This window comes from Phalacrocorax carbo, chromosome 1 (assembly GCF_963921805.1).
Source record: "Phalacrocorax carbo chromosome 1, bPhaCar2.1, whole genome shotgun sequence".
Taxonomy (NCBI): domain Eukaryota; kingdom Metazoa; phylum Chordata; class Aves; order Suliformes; family Phalacrocoracidae; genus Phalacrocorax; species Phalacrocorax carbo.
Window position 1 is genome coordinate 58816288 of NC_087513.1, and position 16012 is coordinate 58832299.

Consider the following 16012-nt stretch of genomic DNA (forward strand, 5'->3'; position numbering starts at 1 on the left):
ATGAATGACAGTACTCCAAATGTTAAAAAAACCCCAAATTATATTGTAAATACAGTACAAAAAAGTTTCTTTGTGTAACTGTAAAGTAATCTGGACCGAACAGCAAGAAAATAACAAAAATATAAAAACTGCTAAGTCTTGCCAAAGTTTTCCCTCTAGTACCAAATACCACAAGATACAGATTATACAAAGTGTACAAATTTTAAATAAAAATACACGACACCAGGGTTGTGGGTGTTTTTCAAACTCTTCAAGAGTTTTCCACTGTACAGACAACAAAGCTAAAGCCGATCCCCTTCTGTTCCTTACAGAGCAGATCTACCCCGTCACCACAGTGCTCTCGCTTGCAAAGGGCTGGTAGGAGCCAGGGATTTTGTGCTGCTGCCAACAGCAGATGCTTTAGTATGGGGCAGGATCGGACTGCTTCCTTCCTGGGCCCTTCCCAATTCCAGGCTCCCTGGGATTAGTCATGTGTTGTTAAAATGTGTGTATGCTCTGGTCTGAGGCTTGGGTTGGGAACCGAGAACCTTCTGCCTCCTCCACCAGCTGAGAAAACCTAACACTGCACTGAGAAAGGCCCCGTAAGAGAGAGACTATCTTGCGCAGGTACAGTTGGGGAATACATCCTAAAGAGGAATATGGAGAAAAATGCTCCTGCACACCCGAGGATTTAATTGAAGTACAATTTGGGGGTCAGCCACAATGAGAGACAGCCCACTTTCAACTACCCGAAAAACAGAAGCTAGACTTACTTCAGAAGTTAAAAAGTGCTATTCTGTCATTTTAAAACTTTTATAAGGCTGGAAAGGCTAGAGTCAAATTCTGTTCCAGTTGTTCTACCTACCTGCACAAGATAGCCTCTTTCTACAAACACTTAAAGTCTTCCTGGGGTTTCCACACACAATGCTAATGCTTACGACTACACATATAGTTGATTCCTGCAGGAAGCGGGGTGAAGCAAACTTGATTCATATTTTCTGCACACTGTTGGTGGAGGGAGGGCTTTTTGCTTTTAAATTATGTATATATATACACACACACACAGAGAAATACACAGGATAAATTAAAATCTGTTACAGATACTGGTAAAAGTTAAATACATATGATATGAACACCACATACACACACATACAGACACACAAAAGCCTATATGAGAATCAAGTGCTCTCCTGCAGCTCCTCTTCTAGGAGCAGAAAACCAAACACCAAGTGTGTGGCTGGAAGGAAGGGGAATTGGTCCAATCAACCCACACGTGCCTTACTCAGCTGTAACTGCTTCAAACTGGTCATTAGTCACTGCCTCACAGCGGCACCGTGGCTCTTTCAATACTGCTGGTGAAAGGGATGGGGGATCAGCAATCTCAGAAAACAGTTGTCTGTTCACAAAACAGATGTGAGGTTGGCAGAAGCAATCCAAGTTTTTCCTATCTATTTCCACTCTTCTCCATCAAAGCAGGCTGACCGTGCCCTGGAAAAATGAGCAGGAGGTTCATTCTCTCAAGCCGGTGCAGTTGGTTGATGGATCATGGTAATGATGATTTGGGTGCAAATCCACAAGAAAATATTAAATTCGTTGACATCTTCCACTTCAAATGCCAGCTACCGGAGCAGCCAGCCGATGCTGACAACTTTCAGTTATTACTGACTGAAGAGGGGGCGTTGGAAGAAGTGACTAAGAGGCAAAGACCTCTGTATCTTTGATCAGCCATCCAGCCTTCCCCTCAAGCAGCCAATATTAAACTGCAAAACAGAAATAGGGCTGGTGAAGAGTTCAGTTCTATTCCTTGGTCCAAACTATATTATCATCTCTACCTGCCCACACAGTATCAGAACACTTCAGGTTGGAAGGGATATCAGGAGGTCGTCTGGTCTATTCCCCTGCTTAAAGAAGGTCCAACTAGAGCAGGCTGCTCATTCAGTTTTTAAGTATCATCAAGGCTGGAGAGTCAACAACCTCCCTGGGCCACCTGTTTCAATGACCCGTCTCATGGTGACGTTTTTTATTTTTACATCAAGAAGTCCATTCTCCGGCTGTTTCTCCCAGTAAAGGATCTGAATTTAAGGCGAGTATCTCAACAGCTTTCTGAATTCTTCGTACAAAGTACTTTCAGAGTGGAGGACATTTCACCTACCAACACAAAAGGGTTTTCTCAGCTTAACTTCACAACTTTTCCTAAAATAAAAGTCAAGTAGTTACAATCCTATGTATATACTATACAGATATAAAACTTTAAAACCCTACACACGGAGCCCTTCGGGAGTACCGGCGTAGCGTGTATGTACACAAGTCAGTTACGCAGAGGTTGAGTACATCCCAGGATCCTTTCCCGTCAAAGTCCAGGCATGATGTAGGCGATGTTGTCTAGTGTGTTCGACTGGGAAAAGAAATTCAAAATTTTTTAGTGTCAGCAAATGACTCAAAATCGCTAAAAAATGACACAGATGAGGGTACTGAGCACGTTCACTTGTCTTACAAGTTACCATATGAGGAGACAACCAAATCTGCCTAGTCATCACCACCACTGCTAGGCTTATTTTCCTATTTTTGGAAATGTAAATTAACTAAACATAAAGGTAGCTTCAGTATTGCTGAAGCACCTGGAAACAATGAAAACGCTTGAGGCTTTCCTCAAGTGACCTCCTCCGTACAAACCCCATACCCTATCTCTGAATTTGAAACAAGCCACTTTGACCATATCATGTCAATCACAGGAAAGACTACAGATGAAGGACTTCAGCAAAGTGATCAAAGTCATAGCATATAAAAAAAATTACTTGACTTTACACTCATGAGTCCTTTATGAAATTCTGTAGTGTAGAAGTAAAGAGAAAAACCCTCAAAGACACCCACTAACAGAGTGTCAGATGAGAAAAAGAAGTGCCCTCCATTTGTCTTTGCAAATTTTAAGAGAATTCCGAAAGTAAGAGTCCTCCTTGTGCACATCAGAATACAAGACCCAGCCATATATTATCTGTATGTTCTTCAAATGCAGTATTTCAGTAAGCTCAAGCCTGTGGCTGGATGGCTGAAGGCGGCCCTAGAAATACCACCTTTTAATTGCTGAAGACAGAGGAGCTGGATCTACACCAGTTGCGATTCTAGAATTTAACAATGCCACCCGCTGGCTGAAAAGGTAAGTTGCATTCTACATGCAACATGACCGCTGACAATCTTATCCATGTCTTAAAACACCACTGTCGTTATGTACCCGATGGTAAAAATCAGAATAATTTATTTATTATCAAGCCTGAATACCAGTTTTCAGAGTGAAGGGTAAGTGCCTTAATCCACCTAAAGCTCCATTGCTCCTTATAACAATGCGTTCATCAAGTTTCCAATATGTGCACCATTAGTCATGTAGCGTCATTGCTCTGAATGCACTTGGCGAGCAAGAAGGAAAAAAAGCATAGGATGTTTTTCCATGGCTTAGGATGGGAACACCCCACTGACTCAGCTTTTGTGCAGGCAACCAGTTTGTGGGAGCTCACAGACTAAGCCGCTGACTTTGTTGTTGTTGTTAATAGTCCTTTCTCAGAACGAACCAATGTTTGGGCGGCCCTGTTGTAACGTGCCAATTCATATCTCATTTTTGTTGTTCTCTCTGCCAGATTTGTTTTTCATCTCTTAACTTTTGGAGACTATATCTTTATTTTTCATTTCTGCTCCACTCCGTCTCTGCTTTATTCATGACTCCTGTTGGAGGTGTGACTCCTGATTCCTTTTATGCTGGTGCCATCTCAGTCTATGGCCATATTACGCTACATATATGCCACAAGCTGTTGCTAAAACAGGGCTCAATATTAAGTGTAGTTTAAAGTGGAAAAGAACCTGTAGTTATGCAGTTCCTTAAAACACAGCCTATTTTCCTTTCCTTGGAGAAGGTTACAGCCACATGTAAAAGGCCCTACTCAATCACATTAGGAATCCTGAGATCACAAGTTATTTTTTATGCTAAAGGAAAAACAGATTGTGTGACACAGAGCAGCTAGAATGTGCTTTTTATTTTTATGGAAAATTACAACTTTCAAAAATACTGTATGTGTACAGGCGCTTTTATTCGATCCAGATGGATTGATTCAGTCACTAAAACAGGATCTACACACACTGCAATCAATGCTACAAATATTAGGCCAGTTGCCACTGGGAGAAAAAAAGTTGCACAGTACTGTCCAACAGTTTCATCTTAAAAGAATTTCAAGAAATGTTCCTCTATAGAAGCGTATAACCACGACATTTTTCTTACTGCACTGCAATTATAATCACATGATACGACTGATTCATCAAAAAAAACTCTAGCTGGACTCTAATGAAATTAACAGTGCTAGAATGGAAATAACCACAAGGAACTCACCAAAACGTGCTTAGGGCAGCCATTCAACTCAGGCAGTTGCGTGGTCAGACATGCTAACGGGCCCAAAGCACAGATGATTGAATCCAGAAGTACTGACAAACTTCCTGAAACAGCCACCATTCCCTGGAAGTAAGGAAAGAAAAAACATGGCTAGAGACGAGTAGTGGAAATTATGTTTCTTTCACAAGAAGTAGGGCACAACAGAAAAGGTCAGAAAGTTGTTGGCTGCATTAAACACTTAATTCCACAATTTTTTGTAATGCAATTTCTTTGCCATTTTGTACCATCTATTTTTTTAACTACATGAGTCCTTACGACAATAGTTGTTTTATTATTGAAGTCTAAAGAAATGCTAACTCTAACAAATGCTTTTGTCATTGATACACTTTCAGAAAAGGGAATTTAGAATCATAGAATCATTAAGGTTGGAAAAGACTTCCAGGATCATGAAGTCCAACTGTCAACCCAACACTACCATGTTTCCTAAACCATGCCCTCAAGTGCCATGTCTGTCTACACATCTTTTAAATACCTCCACGGATGGTGACTCCACCACTTCTCTGGGCAGCCTGTTCTGATGCCTGACCACCCTTTCGGTGAAGAAATTCTTCCTAATATCCAATCTAAACCTCCCCTGGTGCAGCTTGAGGCCATTTCCTCTTGTCCTATCACTAGTAACTTGGGAGAAGAGACCGACACCCACCTCACTACAATCTCCTTTCACGTAGTTGTAGAGAGCAGCAAGGTCTCCCCTCAGCCTCCTCCAGACTAAACAACCCCAGCTCCCTCAATGTCTCCTCATAAGACTTGTTCTCCAGACCCTTCACCAGCTTCATTGCTCTTCTCTGGACACGCTGCAGCAACTTGTTGTCCTTCTTGTACTAAGGGGCCCAAAACTAAACACAATATTCAAGGTGCCTTTCTGTAAAGGGAGAGATTTTAGTCCAGTTGTTCCTCTGAATAATGTTCTCAATCGGACACACCAGAAACAAAATGCAAGAACGTTTATTATACTGCCTATAAAACAAGTAAGCATAGTGGGATGAGATGATCACATTAGCCATAAAATTCAATTATATGATTTGAGACAAATATGTGTTCTCTTTACAGGCTGGGCTGAGTTCTGAAAGTGTGTGTTCATGCGTGTGTGCGTGCACAGAAACACTATCATCTAACAGTAGGAAACTATTGAAGTGGTTTAAATGGTAGGTGTGGCACTTAGGGACATGGTTTAGGGGTGGACTTGGCAGTGTTAGGTTAACAGTTGGACTTGATGATCTTAAAGGTCCTTTCCAACCTAAATGATTCTGTGATTCTAAAAATCAAACATCATCTTCGTTACCAGGTAAACTGAAACAATAGTAGCCTCTATCCAAAGCACTGGCAACATGATACTGCCAGAAAACAACAGGACATGCAAAAAGCATCTTGGTAAAGGCCTTCTCTGCAGAGATTGGCAAAGATAGAAAGGAACTACCAGATCCAAGGTAAACGTATAGTAAGCAAAGACTAAAGAGTCTGTTGAACTAAGAATTGCCTTCAAGGACCTAGAACTGCAAAGGACCTGTCTTTTTTTGATGCCTAGCATTTACTGAGAAACAAGGCTTTTTATTTCACTGAAAACAAACAGCAATGCATCAAAGAAACATGCCACGCCATCTCTAGTTTCTCTTCCTAACAGAAAAGCATTGGCTAAACTTTTCAGTAAAATACAATAATAGTCCCCCAATCCTGTGTGCAGGTTACATAACATCGCTGTGACATTCCTGGTTACAGACTCACCTCTGTTTCCTGCAGTCTGTGTCCAATGAGGCTCAGAGATTCACCCAGCAACTGCAAGTGTGCAGCTACATCAATAGGATCTGTCTCAGGGACTTTGGCTGGTGAAGAAGACACCACCACGGTGCTAGTGGGGGATTTCTTATGAGGGGAAATCACTCCTGTTGGAGAAGCTGGAAACACACAAATTAAAATTCCATATTCTCTTCTTTTATTCTTTTAGTTACAGGCCTATTTACTAAGTTCAAATCTCAAAAGGCATGAGATGCTTAAATAGTTCTGTGGACCTGGTCCTATGGTCTTTGGAGTCAAAACTTTCCTTCTATGTGTACAAAGCACCTACCTCTGCTGAACACAATTTGGGAGGTTTGGTTTGGGAGATTTGATAAACAGAGATGCTAAGCCAAGAACAAGCCTTTTTCCTCTAGCAGCAAACTAATCCCACCCCACTAGAACTTCCCTGCCGCCTCTTCTTATTTTACATTTCAATCCTTAAACTGCTAAAATCAATACCATTCTACAAATTAGACAAGGAAGTATTTTTTTTAAATACTGACATCATTCTCACTCTCACAGAAACATTGTTTTTGAGTAATATGATGAGTTAAATGTCAAGACTTGTGAGAAATCAGGTAGGGGTGTGAAGCAGGAAAGGACCTTTGTTCCTTACTCCACAGGCAACGCTACCTTCCCTGTCCAAGAAAGAAGAATAGAACAAATAAAACGGAACAACTACCTTTTATTTTTGGTGCACCATCTGAAGATGATGCCTTTCTCTTCACAGTGGTGGCCTCTGCTTTATTCTGCTTGTGTTGGAGATACTGAGCTTTCTGTTTCCAGATCTGCAGTTACCAGGTATGAAAAGAGAGATTCATAACATTAGGTAATTCTGTTACCTGATGCCAGGACCTGGAGGCAGAATGATGTTATGCAGCTAACTGGTGAAGCAATACCATGAGAAGCAAATGGATGCTGTTATGATCACAAGGGCAAGGTTTCCGCCTTTACACACTTTGGGGATGCAGGTAAGCATTTTTCAAGGTATGGTGTCAATGCTGCCAGAATGTTCTGGCATAAGCACGTAGTTTACAGAAATCATTTTACAAAAACATCTCACACACAACTCACCAGTTTATCCTTCTCAGGTAGCTGCTTCCATACTTCTGCCAGTTTTTTACTTAGCTCTCCAAAGTCTGGCAGAAGGAAAGAAGAAAAATGTTTAAAACAAATGTTTAAAACAAACAAAATCATAAAATCATGAACAGAACATAGAAAATGTATTGGCCCATGCATAGGAAGCAACCCATTCTACAACTGGAACTCTCCACGCTGTCCTGAAAATGACTGCCAGTACGCATTCCCATTACTGTTCAAAATGAAAAAAAGAAGCTGATACCAGGAATATAATCACACGTGTATATACAGGAAGGTGACACAATGATGATAACTCTTTAAGTAGAGAAAGAAAGAGCTAGCCGTTTCTTTATCCAGATTCACAGCTTGGTTAAAATGCAATGAAACGAAAACATTATTAGATTATCAACATTCGATTATTCTCTCACCTATTCCAGGGTGCTCAGACACAATAGTTGTACGATATTCCTTACAGAACACTTGATAGGCAGACATATTTTTCTTCTTTGGCTAGTCAGAAGAAGAAAAGGAAAAAAAGATTTTTATTTGTAATGAGACTACTCGAATTCAGTAAGAAATTGACATTTATTGAAGACTTAAAGAAAGATGTGGTGCTTAGATCAGGAACCTAAAAAAGCAGTGTTTTACATGTTCTGGCTGAATTTAGTGTTTATGAAAGCACAGGAACCAAATGGAAGCAGTCTTAGTACAAGGCTTATCTTGCAACAACTCTATCAATGCATTTCATTCATAAGTTACAACAACCTGCTGTGTTAAATCCAGGATCAACATACAACTCTGTTAAAATATCTCGGTTTAAAAAGTTAAAATAATAATTAAAAGATCTGTCATACTATTCATAGTACCTGTCATAGATCTGTCAAAACAATTCAGTCCTCATCATAATGTTTTGTTCCATTCCTTGCATCCTTACAACACTTCAAATTGGCAGGAAAATAGACAGTGTATGTACACTGACAGCAGAGGCATAAGCGGTTGCCAAGCTATGACCAGAGAAAAGTTACCAAATAGAACAGAATAATGGCTGAACAAATTTGGGCTACATCTGCCCACTTCCTGACACAAAGCAACTCCTGTCTATCTGAACATACACAAACTGCTTCTCCCCACTTACGATCTCACACGGCTACAGTTATATCACCTGTAAACTCATTCATATGCCAGCTACCATTTCTCCTACTCATATTTTTACACACTAACCATGGAAAACTGAATTTATGAGTACATGATAAAACCGGGAATGTGGTACTCTCTAAGAATTAGAACTTCATTTGAATACAGGAGTAAATGGATAAATGTCTTCACTTTTCAGGTTAGAGGTCAATTCCTTTTTACAGGAACTGTGATGACGGACTAGATCACTGGTCCAAAAGTCTCCCTGGCAACAGCTAAACTGGTTACCTTCGCAAATGATGGAGTCATGCTTGGTACAGGTACCACATTAAGTATAACCTTTCAAAGAACCTCTGTTGGCTAAAGACTGCATGTGCCACAAACCCAGAATGATATATATTCCTTTTGCTACGAACAGAAATTGCAGTGGCTGACACATTTTTCCAGACATGCTTCAGTGAAGCTGACGATCCCGGTATTAGTTATCCTTCTGTTTCAATTTAACATGCTTTTGTAATGGAGTGCCTAATTCACCATTACCCATCACCCAATTTATATTTTCCCTTCTATTTTTCCTTACTTTTTCTCTTTCTCTCTCCTTTTCCTTTTCTCTTTCCTTTTCTTTTTCCTTTTCTTTTTCTCTTTCCTTTTCTCTTTCCTTTTCCTTTTCTTTCTCCTTTTCCTTTTCTTTCTCCTTTTCCTTTTCTTTCTCCTTTTCCTTTTCCTTTTCTCTTTCCTTTTCCTTTTCTCTTTCCTTTTCCTTTTCTCTTTCCTTTTCTTTTTCCTTTTCTCTTTCCTTTTCCTTTTCCCATTTATCAGCTTTGTCCTTCTCCTTGTCTTCCTTTTTCCTCCTCTTCTCACCTTGACCATCTGTGTGAAAAACAGCAGGAGGAGGTGGAGGAAGAACATAAGGGGTACTGGGAGGAACTGGTGGTGACACTGTTACTTCTGCTGCTGCCACAGGAGCATGCCCAGAACTCTTTTTCGACTTAGAGTGCTTCTTCTCTCTGTGTTTCTCCTTGTCTTTTTTTTTCTTACTTTTTTTTGACTTCTTCTTCTTCTTGATTTCCCGGTAGGAGTCATCTATCACTAGCTCTCCAGCCTCCAACTCCCCACCAGAAGAGGAACCAGATTCTGGCGGTGCCTCCATACCTGAAATCTCATACTCGCTCCCATGGCCCTCTGAAAAAAGGGAGGTGTCGGCACCAAAACTCTCAGAAGGTGGATGTGGGTCCGGAGGTGGTTTGTGCTTCTTCCGGGATGTCTTCAGAAAGCCCTGCAGTTCATGACCCAGCAGGAATGAGCCTTGCTCATCTCGTGCTGATTTCTTTGAAGATTTCTTTGCAGTTGCTGGTGCTGAAGAGTAGGAGAAAGAATCATCATCTGCTGTACTACTTTTCTCTTTCGGTGAAAGGATGAGCTTCATTTTCAAGCCATCAGGTTCACGAAGAGTAAGTGTCTCTGTGTTCACGTAGAGAGGTTTCATTTTTTTAGATTTGTGGAAGCTGCCATCATCCACTGAGTGCTCCACACTGCTCCCACTCAGCTTCTTCTTGTGGTGCTCCTTTTTGCTTTCAGAATGGCCAGAGGAGGAATAAGATGATTTTTCAGAGGCCTTCTTCGAAGACTTTGAGCTTGTGGCTAAAGGTGAGGTGATAGCCTTGAGCAAATCCATGGTTCTATCAGCTGAGGATGGGCTAGAAACTGCTTTTTTCTTCTTTGATGGTAGATCCGAAGGTGAAACACCTGAAAAAGATCAAGGAAAATGTACATCAAGATGATTCCCTTAAAGTCAGCATTATACTAGCCGAAAGAAGTGAAGTGGGAATCCTGCAAGACTTATGACTACAGCTAACAGATTTGCATCCTGGCTTAAAGAGATGATCTCTGAAGCTTGGAGCCAGTTCAGCGCAGCCTTACTAATGCAGTTCAGGAGCTGTAATGCCTGAGTTGGTCAAATAATTTAAGGCAGGAAGACAGATTAGGAAAGTTCATGAAGTTTTGTCAATCTCTGCATTCTATTGTGAAAGAACATATTTTGATGCAAATGTATCTTATTGAGCCTGAAATTACATCTCAAGTGCAAGGTTTTCATGCCATTTTTAGCCAAGGTGAGAATATTTAAAATACAAGCTTTTTCATTCTGAAAACAGATTTTGACAAAATTTCAGCTTGGCTTTCTCTTTTCATTGGGCCAAAAATAAATCTTAAACCTGTTAAGCTTTTATGAAGCGGATTGTCATTTTCTGGCCAGCTTATTAATTGTGAGAATAATGTTTCTGTACTTAAACGGAACGCAAAAGCATTTACTTTTCACCCTGATGCATTCTATTTTTATAAATTCACAGAAAGTAACACCATCTTCAAGTAAAATTACAGTTTGTAATGCAACAGGGAAAAAGATATGCAAATGCCAGAAAGGAAGGCATGGGTTACAAAACTACAACTTGTCAGTGAAAAGTGGGGTGGAAGATCTCTACCCCAACAATGGCAACTTGTTAAGCCAGACTCTGAAAGTATCGTTCCCTAATCTTTTGCTGCCTGGTGCTGATGAGCATCAGGTTTCTGATTACTTCTCCTATGACAGGTTGAGGTACCTTCCCCCCATAAAGTGCTCACCATAAAGCTTGATGACACTGGTTTAACAGCATCCTTTCCTCAAAGTCATGATGTTAGCCCCTTCCCCTGCCTGATTACTATCTTACCGCTGCAGCAAAGTTTATCCGAGGAGTGCTTTCTCTTCTTTTTGTGAGGTTCTGTCCCTGGAAAAAGCTCACTGTCCTAGAATAAGAAGAAAAAAGCTGCTGACACACAAGAGCGAATTAATACAAGATTCACATGGACTATTGACACAGTTAATAATTTGTAGGAGATACCAAGAGTTATTTGTACTACTATAACCAAGGAACCCTAGGTATATAAACCAGGATCATTATTCTAGGTGCTAAAACAGAGGAAACATACTCTGTCCCCAAGAGCCCACAGTGTAGGTTTAAGGTAAGAAACAAAAAGCATGGTACAGATAGGTGGAAGAATACAAAAAATGGTATTAGTCAGGACTGGTCTCAGCACAACAGCCGCCTAACCAGCATCAAGCTTGCTGTAGGCACTGCAGCACAACAGGGCTATAAGGAAACTGAGATCTCTCTCTATAGGGAACTCCCCCAAGCGAGAGGGGGAAGAGATAAGAAAAACTTGAAAAAATACATTTGAAAGTGTTAAGAAATGGGCAGTGAAAGCCAGCACTTCGAGATCAGCTGATGAGTTGATAAAAAAGACAGGCATCTACCTCTTAATACAGCTGAGAAATAACTAAGCATGCATAGGCTGTCAAGCCTTGAAAATTAAGGTGAGCAGTTCATGTTTAATATACTGAAAAAGATAAAAGAAGTGAAAGGAGGTACAGAGAGGTGACAATTAAAATGACAGGCCAAAAAATTGACCGTAATGTCATGTAACCCGATTATTATTTGTCTCTTGACCAATTTATGGTCTGAAAATGAAGCTCCTTTATCGAATTCCATCTGCATGGTAGAAGAAAATTTTCATTTTCAACTAGAACTTGTTCTCCAGATTAAAAAATAAATAAAAATAATCACAGGATAGTCACCTTTGAGCTAACATCAGAAATTTTAGCTGAAAGAGGAAAGTTTCAAAGAAACTTAAGTTGTCACTATGTGATTTAAGGCCCCAAAGAGGTGAACAGGCAAAGTTCATACCTCTCAAGAGCTATCATTTCAGGCTGTCTGCAGAATCAGGAAGACAACAGCGCTTCAGTTAACATTATATTCATCCTCTGCTAGCTATTTATACAACTGTAAATTCTAAAAATCTTTTTTTGTGTGTGTGTAAAAAGTTATTTGTGCTATCTTACAACCTGCAAGGTTCTAAATCAATCCTACTATCCTATTTTCTGAGGCCAAAGAAATCGGAATCAGTTGTAATTGGGATTCACCCCCTCCTTTTCCCCAGAAAAGTTACTGAACAATACAGGACACAATTAGCTACTCTTGCTGTCTTCTACATGCATTTCCATATAAAAAAGAACAAGAAACCCATCCATCCCATTCAGTCACTAGCTTTACACATATCCTTACACCTTCAACCTTTTCTCTGAGGGCTTCCTGTCCTGAGTTGCTATCTCATCTTCCTCTTGCAGCAGACCCTTGTAGAGCACTCTTTCTCTCACTGTATCCTGTCAGTTGCCAGCCCCATGTCATCAACGCTTTGGTCACTCTCTAGGAACTCTAAGATTTACGTGAAATGGGAAAAAAGGAAGAAACTAACTACCCCACTAAGGAATGACAGACGTGGACATTCGCACAGAGTGATGCACAAAACCCAACAAGTACAGGGGCCTAGAAGATAACAGTCTGTACTTTCTGACCATAGGGATGGGGCTCAGTGTTCTAATGCTATAACACAATCACTCAAGATTTCATTTCAAACCCTTGTATATTTCCTCCTAAAGACAACTGGACCTAGAAATGTTTCCATGACTAAACATATCCCTATCCCTAGTCTCCCATTCCATTGACCTGGCAGGAAGAAGAAAGGCTGCAGTGGCAGAGTTTCCAGTCAGGGTGTTTGCATTAGGAAATACCACCCATTTCTCTCCAGTTCTAATCCCAGTACCTTATATCTGGAAGTCAAGGGCTTGGGATCCTCCAGCAACTTGGCCAGGTTAAGTTTAAGGGCTCCACAGCATACTAGCTTCCTTTCCCACTCTGACTACATGGCCTGGCAAGGCCTGCAGAGGGTACACTTCATTTTTCTTAGCAACTCCTTCTGAGATTATGAAGCAGTAATACCTTCTTTCTTCTTGGAGTCATCATAAGCCACGGTGGTTCTGCAGGAGCCTGAGAATGTGTTGCCATGTCTGGGCTTTTTTCCCCCTTCCCATCTACAGGAAAAGGTCTGAGAAACAAAGAATGAAAATAACCCTCCCATAAAGAAGAATCACGATGTAAAATGGGAAACTTCCTCTGAACCAAATTAAGATTCTCTAGAAGACAGTGGGAAAGGAAAGGAGTCTACCTTCTGGTCAGTTCATGTTCACCCTTCAGGCTTGACAGAAATTTTTTTTTTTTAATTAAATTGGAGGAGGTTGTTCTATTCTTTTGAAGATATAAAAGACCACCTCTTCCTTGTAAAATCTCCAAATCACTGAAGTAATTTATTTACAAAAATAGGAAGAGGGTGAGAAGACAGCTGAGTTTGATTTTCATGATGTACAAAACTGCAACCGAACTTGTGTCAAAGCCATTTTTTGTCAGGATCCACTGTAGGTAGCAAGTGGGATGTTTAAAAAGAGATTCCAGGCCCTTGAATCTCAGATGAAGTGAAGGAAAAGAAGGAACCAGGCAGGAGTCACTGTATTACAAAAGAATTATCAGACATATTTTTAACTAAAGGATTGCACATTTTGTAGTGAAGGTGTACATCCTTCTGATGTGTCTCCCAACACTACCACTGCAGCCATTCTGGATGCCAGCCTAGGAGAGGGAACATAAGAAAGCACTCCTTTTCACTAGGCCTTCCGCAGCACCCAAACCCCTGTCAGCTCCCAGGTTTCAGGCCTCCTCACTGAGTCATTCTGTTCCATGGTTGCTGGCATATAGCAGCACAGTGCCCTTGTGGAATGGCTGCACTCAGGTTCTCTCAGAGTAAACAGCTTTTGTTCTCCTGTCAGCAACCAGCTTAACATGAAAAGATTGACCTTCTGCTCATAAGACATTAAACCAATTGAACCTAACTGATTTTGTGTGTGCACATGTGTAAGGGTTCAACCACAAAGACCATGGAGCTTGTTCATTCTAGCTGTCACAGTAATCTTGCCACACTGAAGTTAGACTGAATACCTTGGGAGTGGGAAAATTGTGCTTGTACTCCCCTGCGTCTACCTCAGTTTTATAAAAAATTGGCTGAGACCGAGAATGTACAACTGTAGTGGTTACTTAAGTGTAACAACGAAGTCCCAACTAGATCAAGCTTGCAGGTACACAGGAGATGTTTCTGTTTAAATTCATAGGATTACATGTTATTTCTTCAGGTTTTGGGAAACCATCTGCCACAAAATGTTTGAAGACAGTATTCTGACCATTATATATTGCTGGTAGCAAGCACAGCAATTTGTAGGCTGAATTTATGTTTGCACACAAAAGCACCACGTATGTACTCACACTAGAGCACTGCACTTTGCAATAAAAAAGCATCTTGCCACTTGTAGGCTCAAAAACTCCAGCCAGATCTTGTGAACATTCCATCACGTTCAGTTGTCATATAGACTTCAGTGGGAACACACATGATACTAAAGCATTGTGCTCAAGAGGACAAAGGCCTAATGTAGACAGTCTTCAGCAAAACAGAACTGAACACAGTCACTCATGAATGGATGACTTGGAGAAACTAAGGTTTGTTTATAGCTACATGCATACCTTTTATTCTCTTTTAAAATGTTACCTGCTTGGCAGGTATCAAGGTTGGTAGATAATGCTCACAGGGGTTTAAAATCTAGATCTCTAACCCTGCAAATACAAACCATATCCTTAATTTGCCTCATCCTATAAATCCCAATTAGGTTCCCCTGCTTCAAATGCTTCGGTTTCAGCAGCAATCGCAGAGGTTCAGGGGAGATGTTCTCTCTCCACGTTTCCCGCTCCCCAGCGCACATGCTTGCGGGACCAGGCCACGCGTTGCTCTTCTGCAGCACCCCGACCCCCACCGGGACCTCCGCACGCCGGCCCCCGCGGGAGGCCGCGCACCCCGCTGGCGGCAGGCGGCGGCAGGTGGAAGCGGAGGGGCGGCAGCTCGGGCCAGGCTCCCTCGCTTCCCGCCGCCGCTCCCAGCGCCCCGGTGGAGGCGCGGGGCCGGACGGGCCCCGCCGGGAGCTCCCAGCGCGGCGGAGGGAACGAACGCTGACAGCGGCCCCGCCGCAAAGCCCCGGGCCGGGCCTGTCCCGGAGCGCCCCGCGGTCCAGCCCCGCGCATGCGCGCCGCCGTCCTCAGGGCCCGGGCCCGCCGCCGCCCGCGCCCCTCCTTGCCGCCTCCGTGTGAAGCGGTCTCGGCCACCCCGCTCCCGCCCGCTCTCTCACCTGAGCGGGCTCCGGCCTCGCTCCGGCCCGCGGCTCCACCCCTGCAGCAGGTCCGAGCGCGGCCCGGCGGCGGAGCCGCCCAGCGGCGGCGGGACTGCCGGCCCGCTGGTGCCGAGCCGCTGCCGCAGGGTGGGGATGCGTCGCGGCTGCCTCACTCAGCCCCGCCGCTTCCCGCCGCGCCGCCGCCGCCTGCGGCCGCCATCTTGGAGAGGGAGACAAGGGACACCCGCCCGGCGCCGGGACCGAGGGGCAGCCAGCCGAGCGCCGAGTACCTCCAACGTGGCACCCGCAGGGCGGGGTAGAAGGCGGGGCGCGGGATTGCCGAGCGTATCGATGGCGGGGGCGGGCAGCGCCGTTTCCCGGGGCTCTGAGCAGGGTCACCCCACCGAGACCCCAGGCACCCCACCCGGGTGCCCCCTCAAAGTCCCGGCCCTGCTCTCCCCGCGGAGCCGGCGCCCACCTGCCTCTCTCTTGTCACCCGTTTAAGAGAGGAGCCTCGGGGCTGTCAGGGCTTGCAGCGT

The 16012-nt window shown here is 42.9% G+C and overlaps 1 protein-coding gene across 6 annotated transcripts; it reads right to left on the reverse strand.

Moving 5' to 3' along the window:
• Positions 1–20: 20 nt before the first annotated feature.
• Positions 21–15740, reverse strand: HMGXB4 (HMG-box containing 4). 6 transcript variants are annotated; one of them, XM_064455664.1, is made up of 11 exons: positions 15492–15571; positions 13210–13315; positions 11104–11179; positions 9077–10144; positions 8979–9040; positions 7693–7774; positions 7259–7323; positions 6867–6972; positions 6134–6303; positions 4352–4474; positions 21–2374 (listed from the first exon to the last, which is right to left on the reverse strand). In XM_064455664.1, the coding sequence occupies exons 2-11, from the start codon at positions 13273–13275 to the stop codon at positions 2330–2332; spliced, it is 1863 nt and encodes a 620-aa protein (XP_064311734.1). In that variant the 5' UTR covers positions 13276–13315; positions 15492–15571; the 3' UTR covers positions 21–2329. The 6 variants fall into 6 exon arrangements, with proteins under 6 accessions (XP_064311734.1, XP_064311748.1, XP_064311756.1 ...); XM_064455678.1 differs by lacking the exon at positions 13210–13315 and adding an exon at positions 12505–12645 and having other exon boundaries at positions 8979–10144; positions 15492–15583; XM_064455686.1 differs by lacking the exon at positions 13210–13315 and adding an exon at positions 12498–12645 and having other exon boundaries at positions 8979–10144; positions 15492–15583.
• Between the last annotated feature and the right edge of the window lie 272 nt (positions 15741–16012).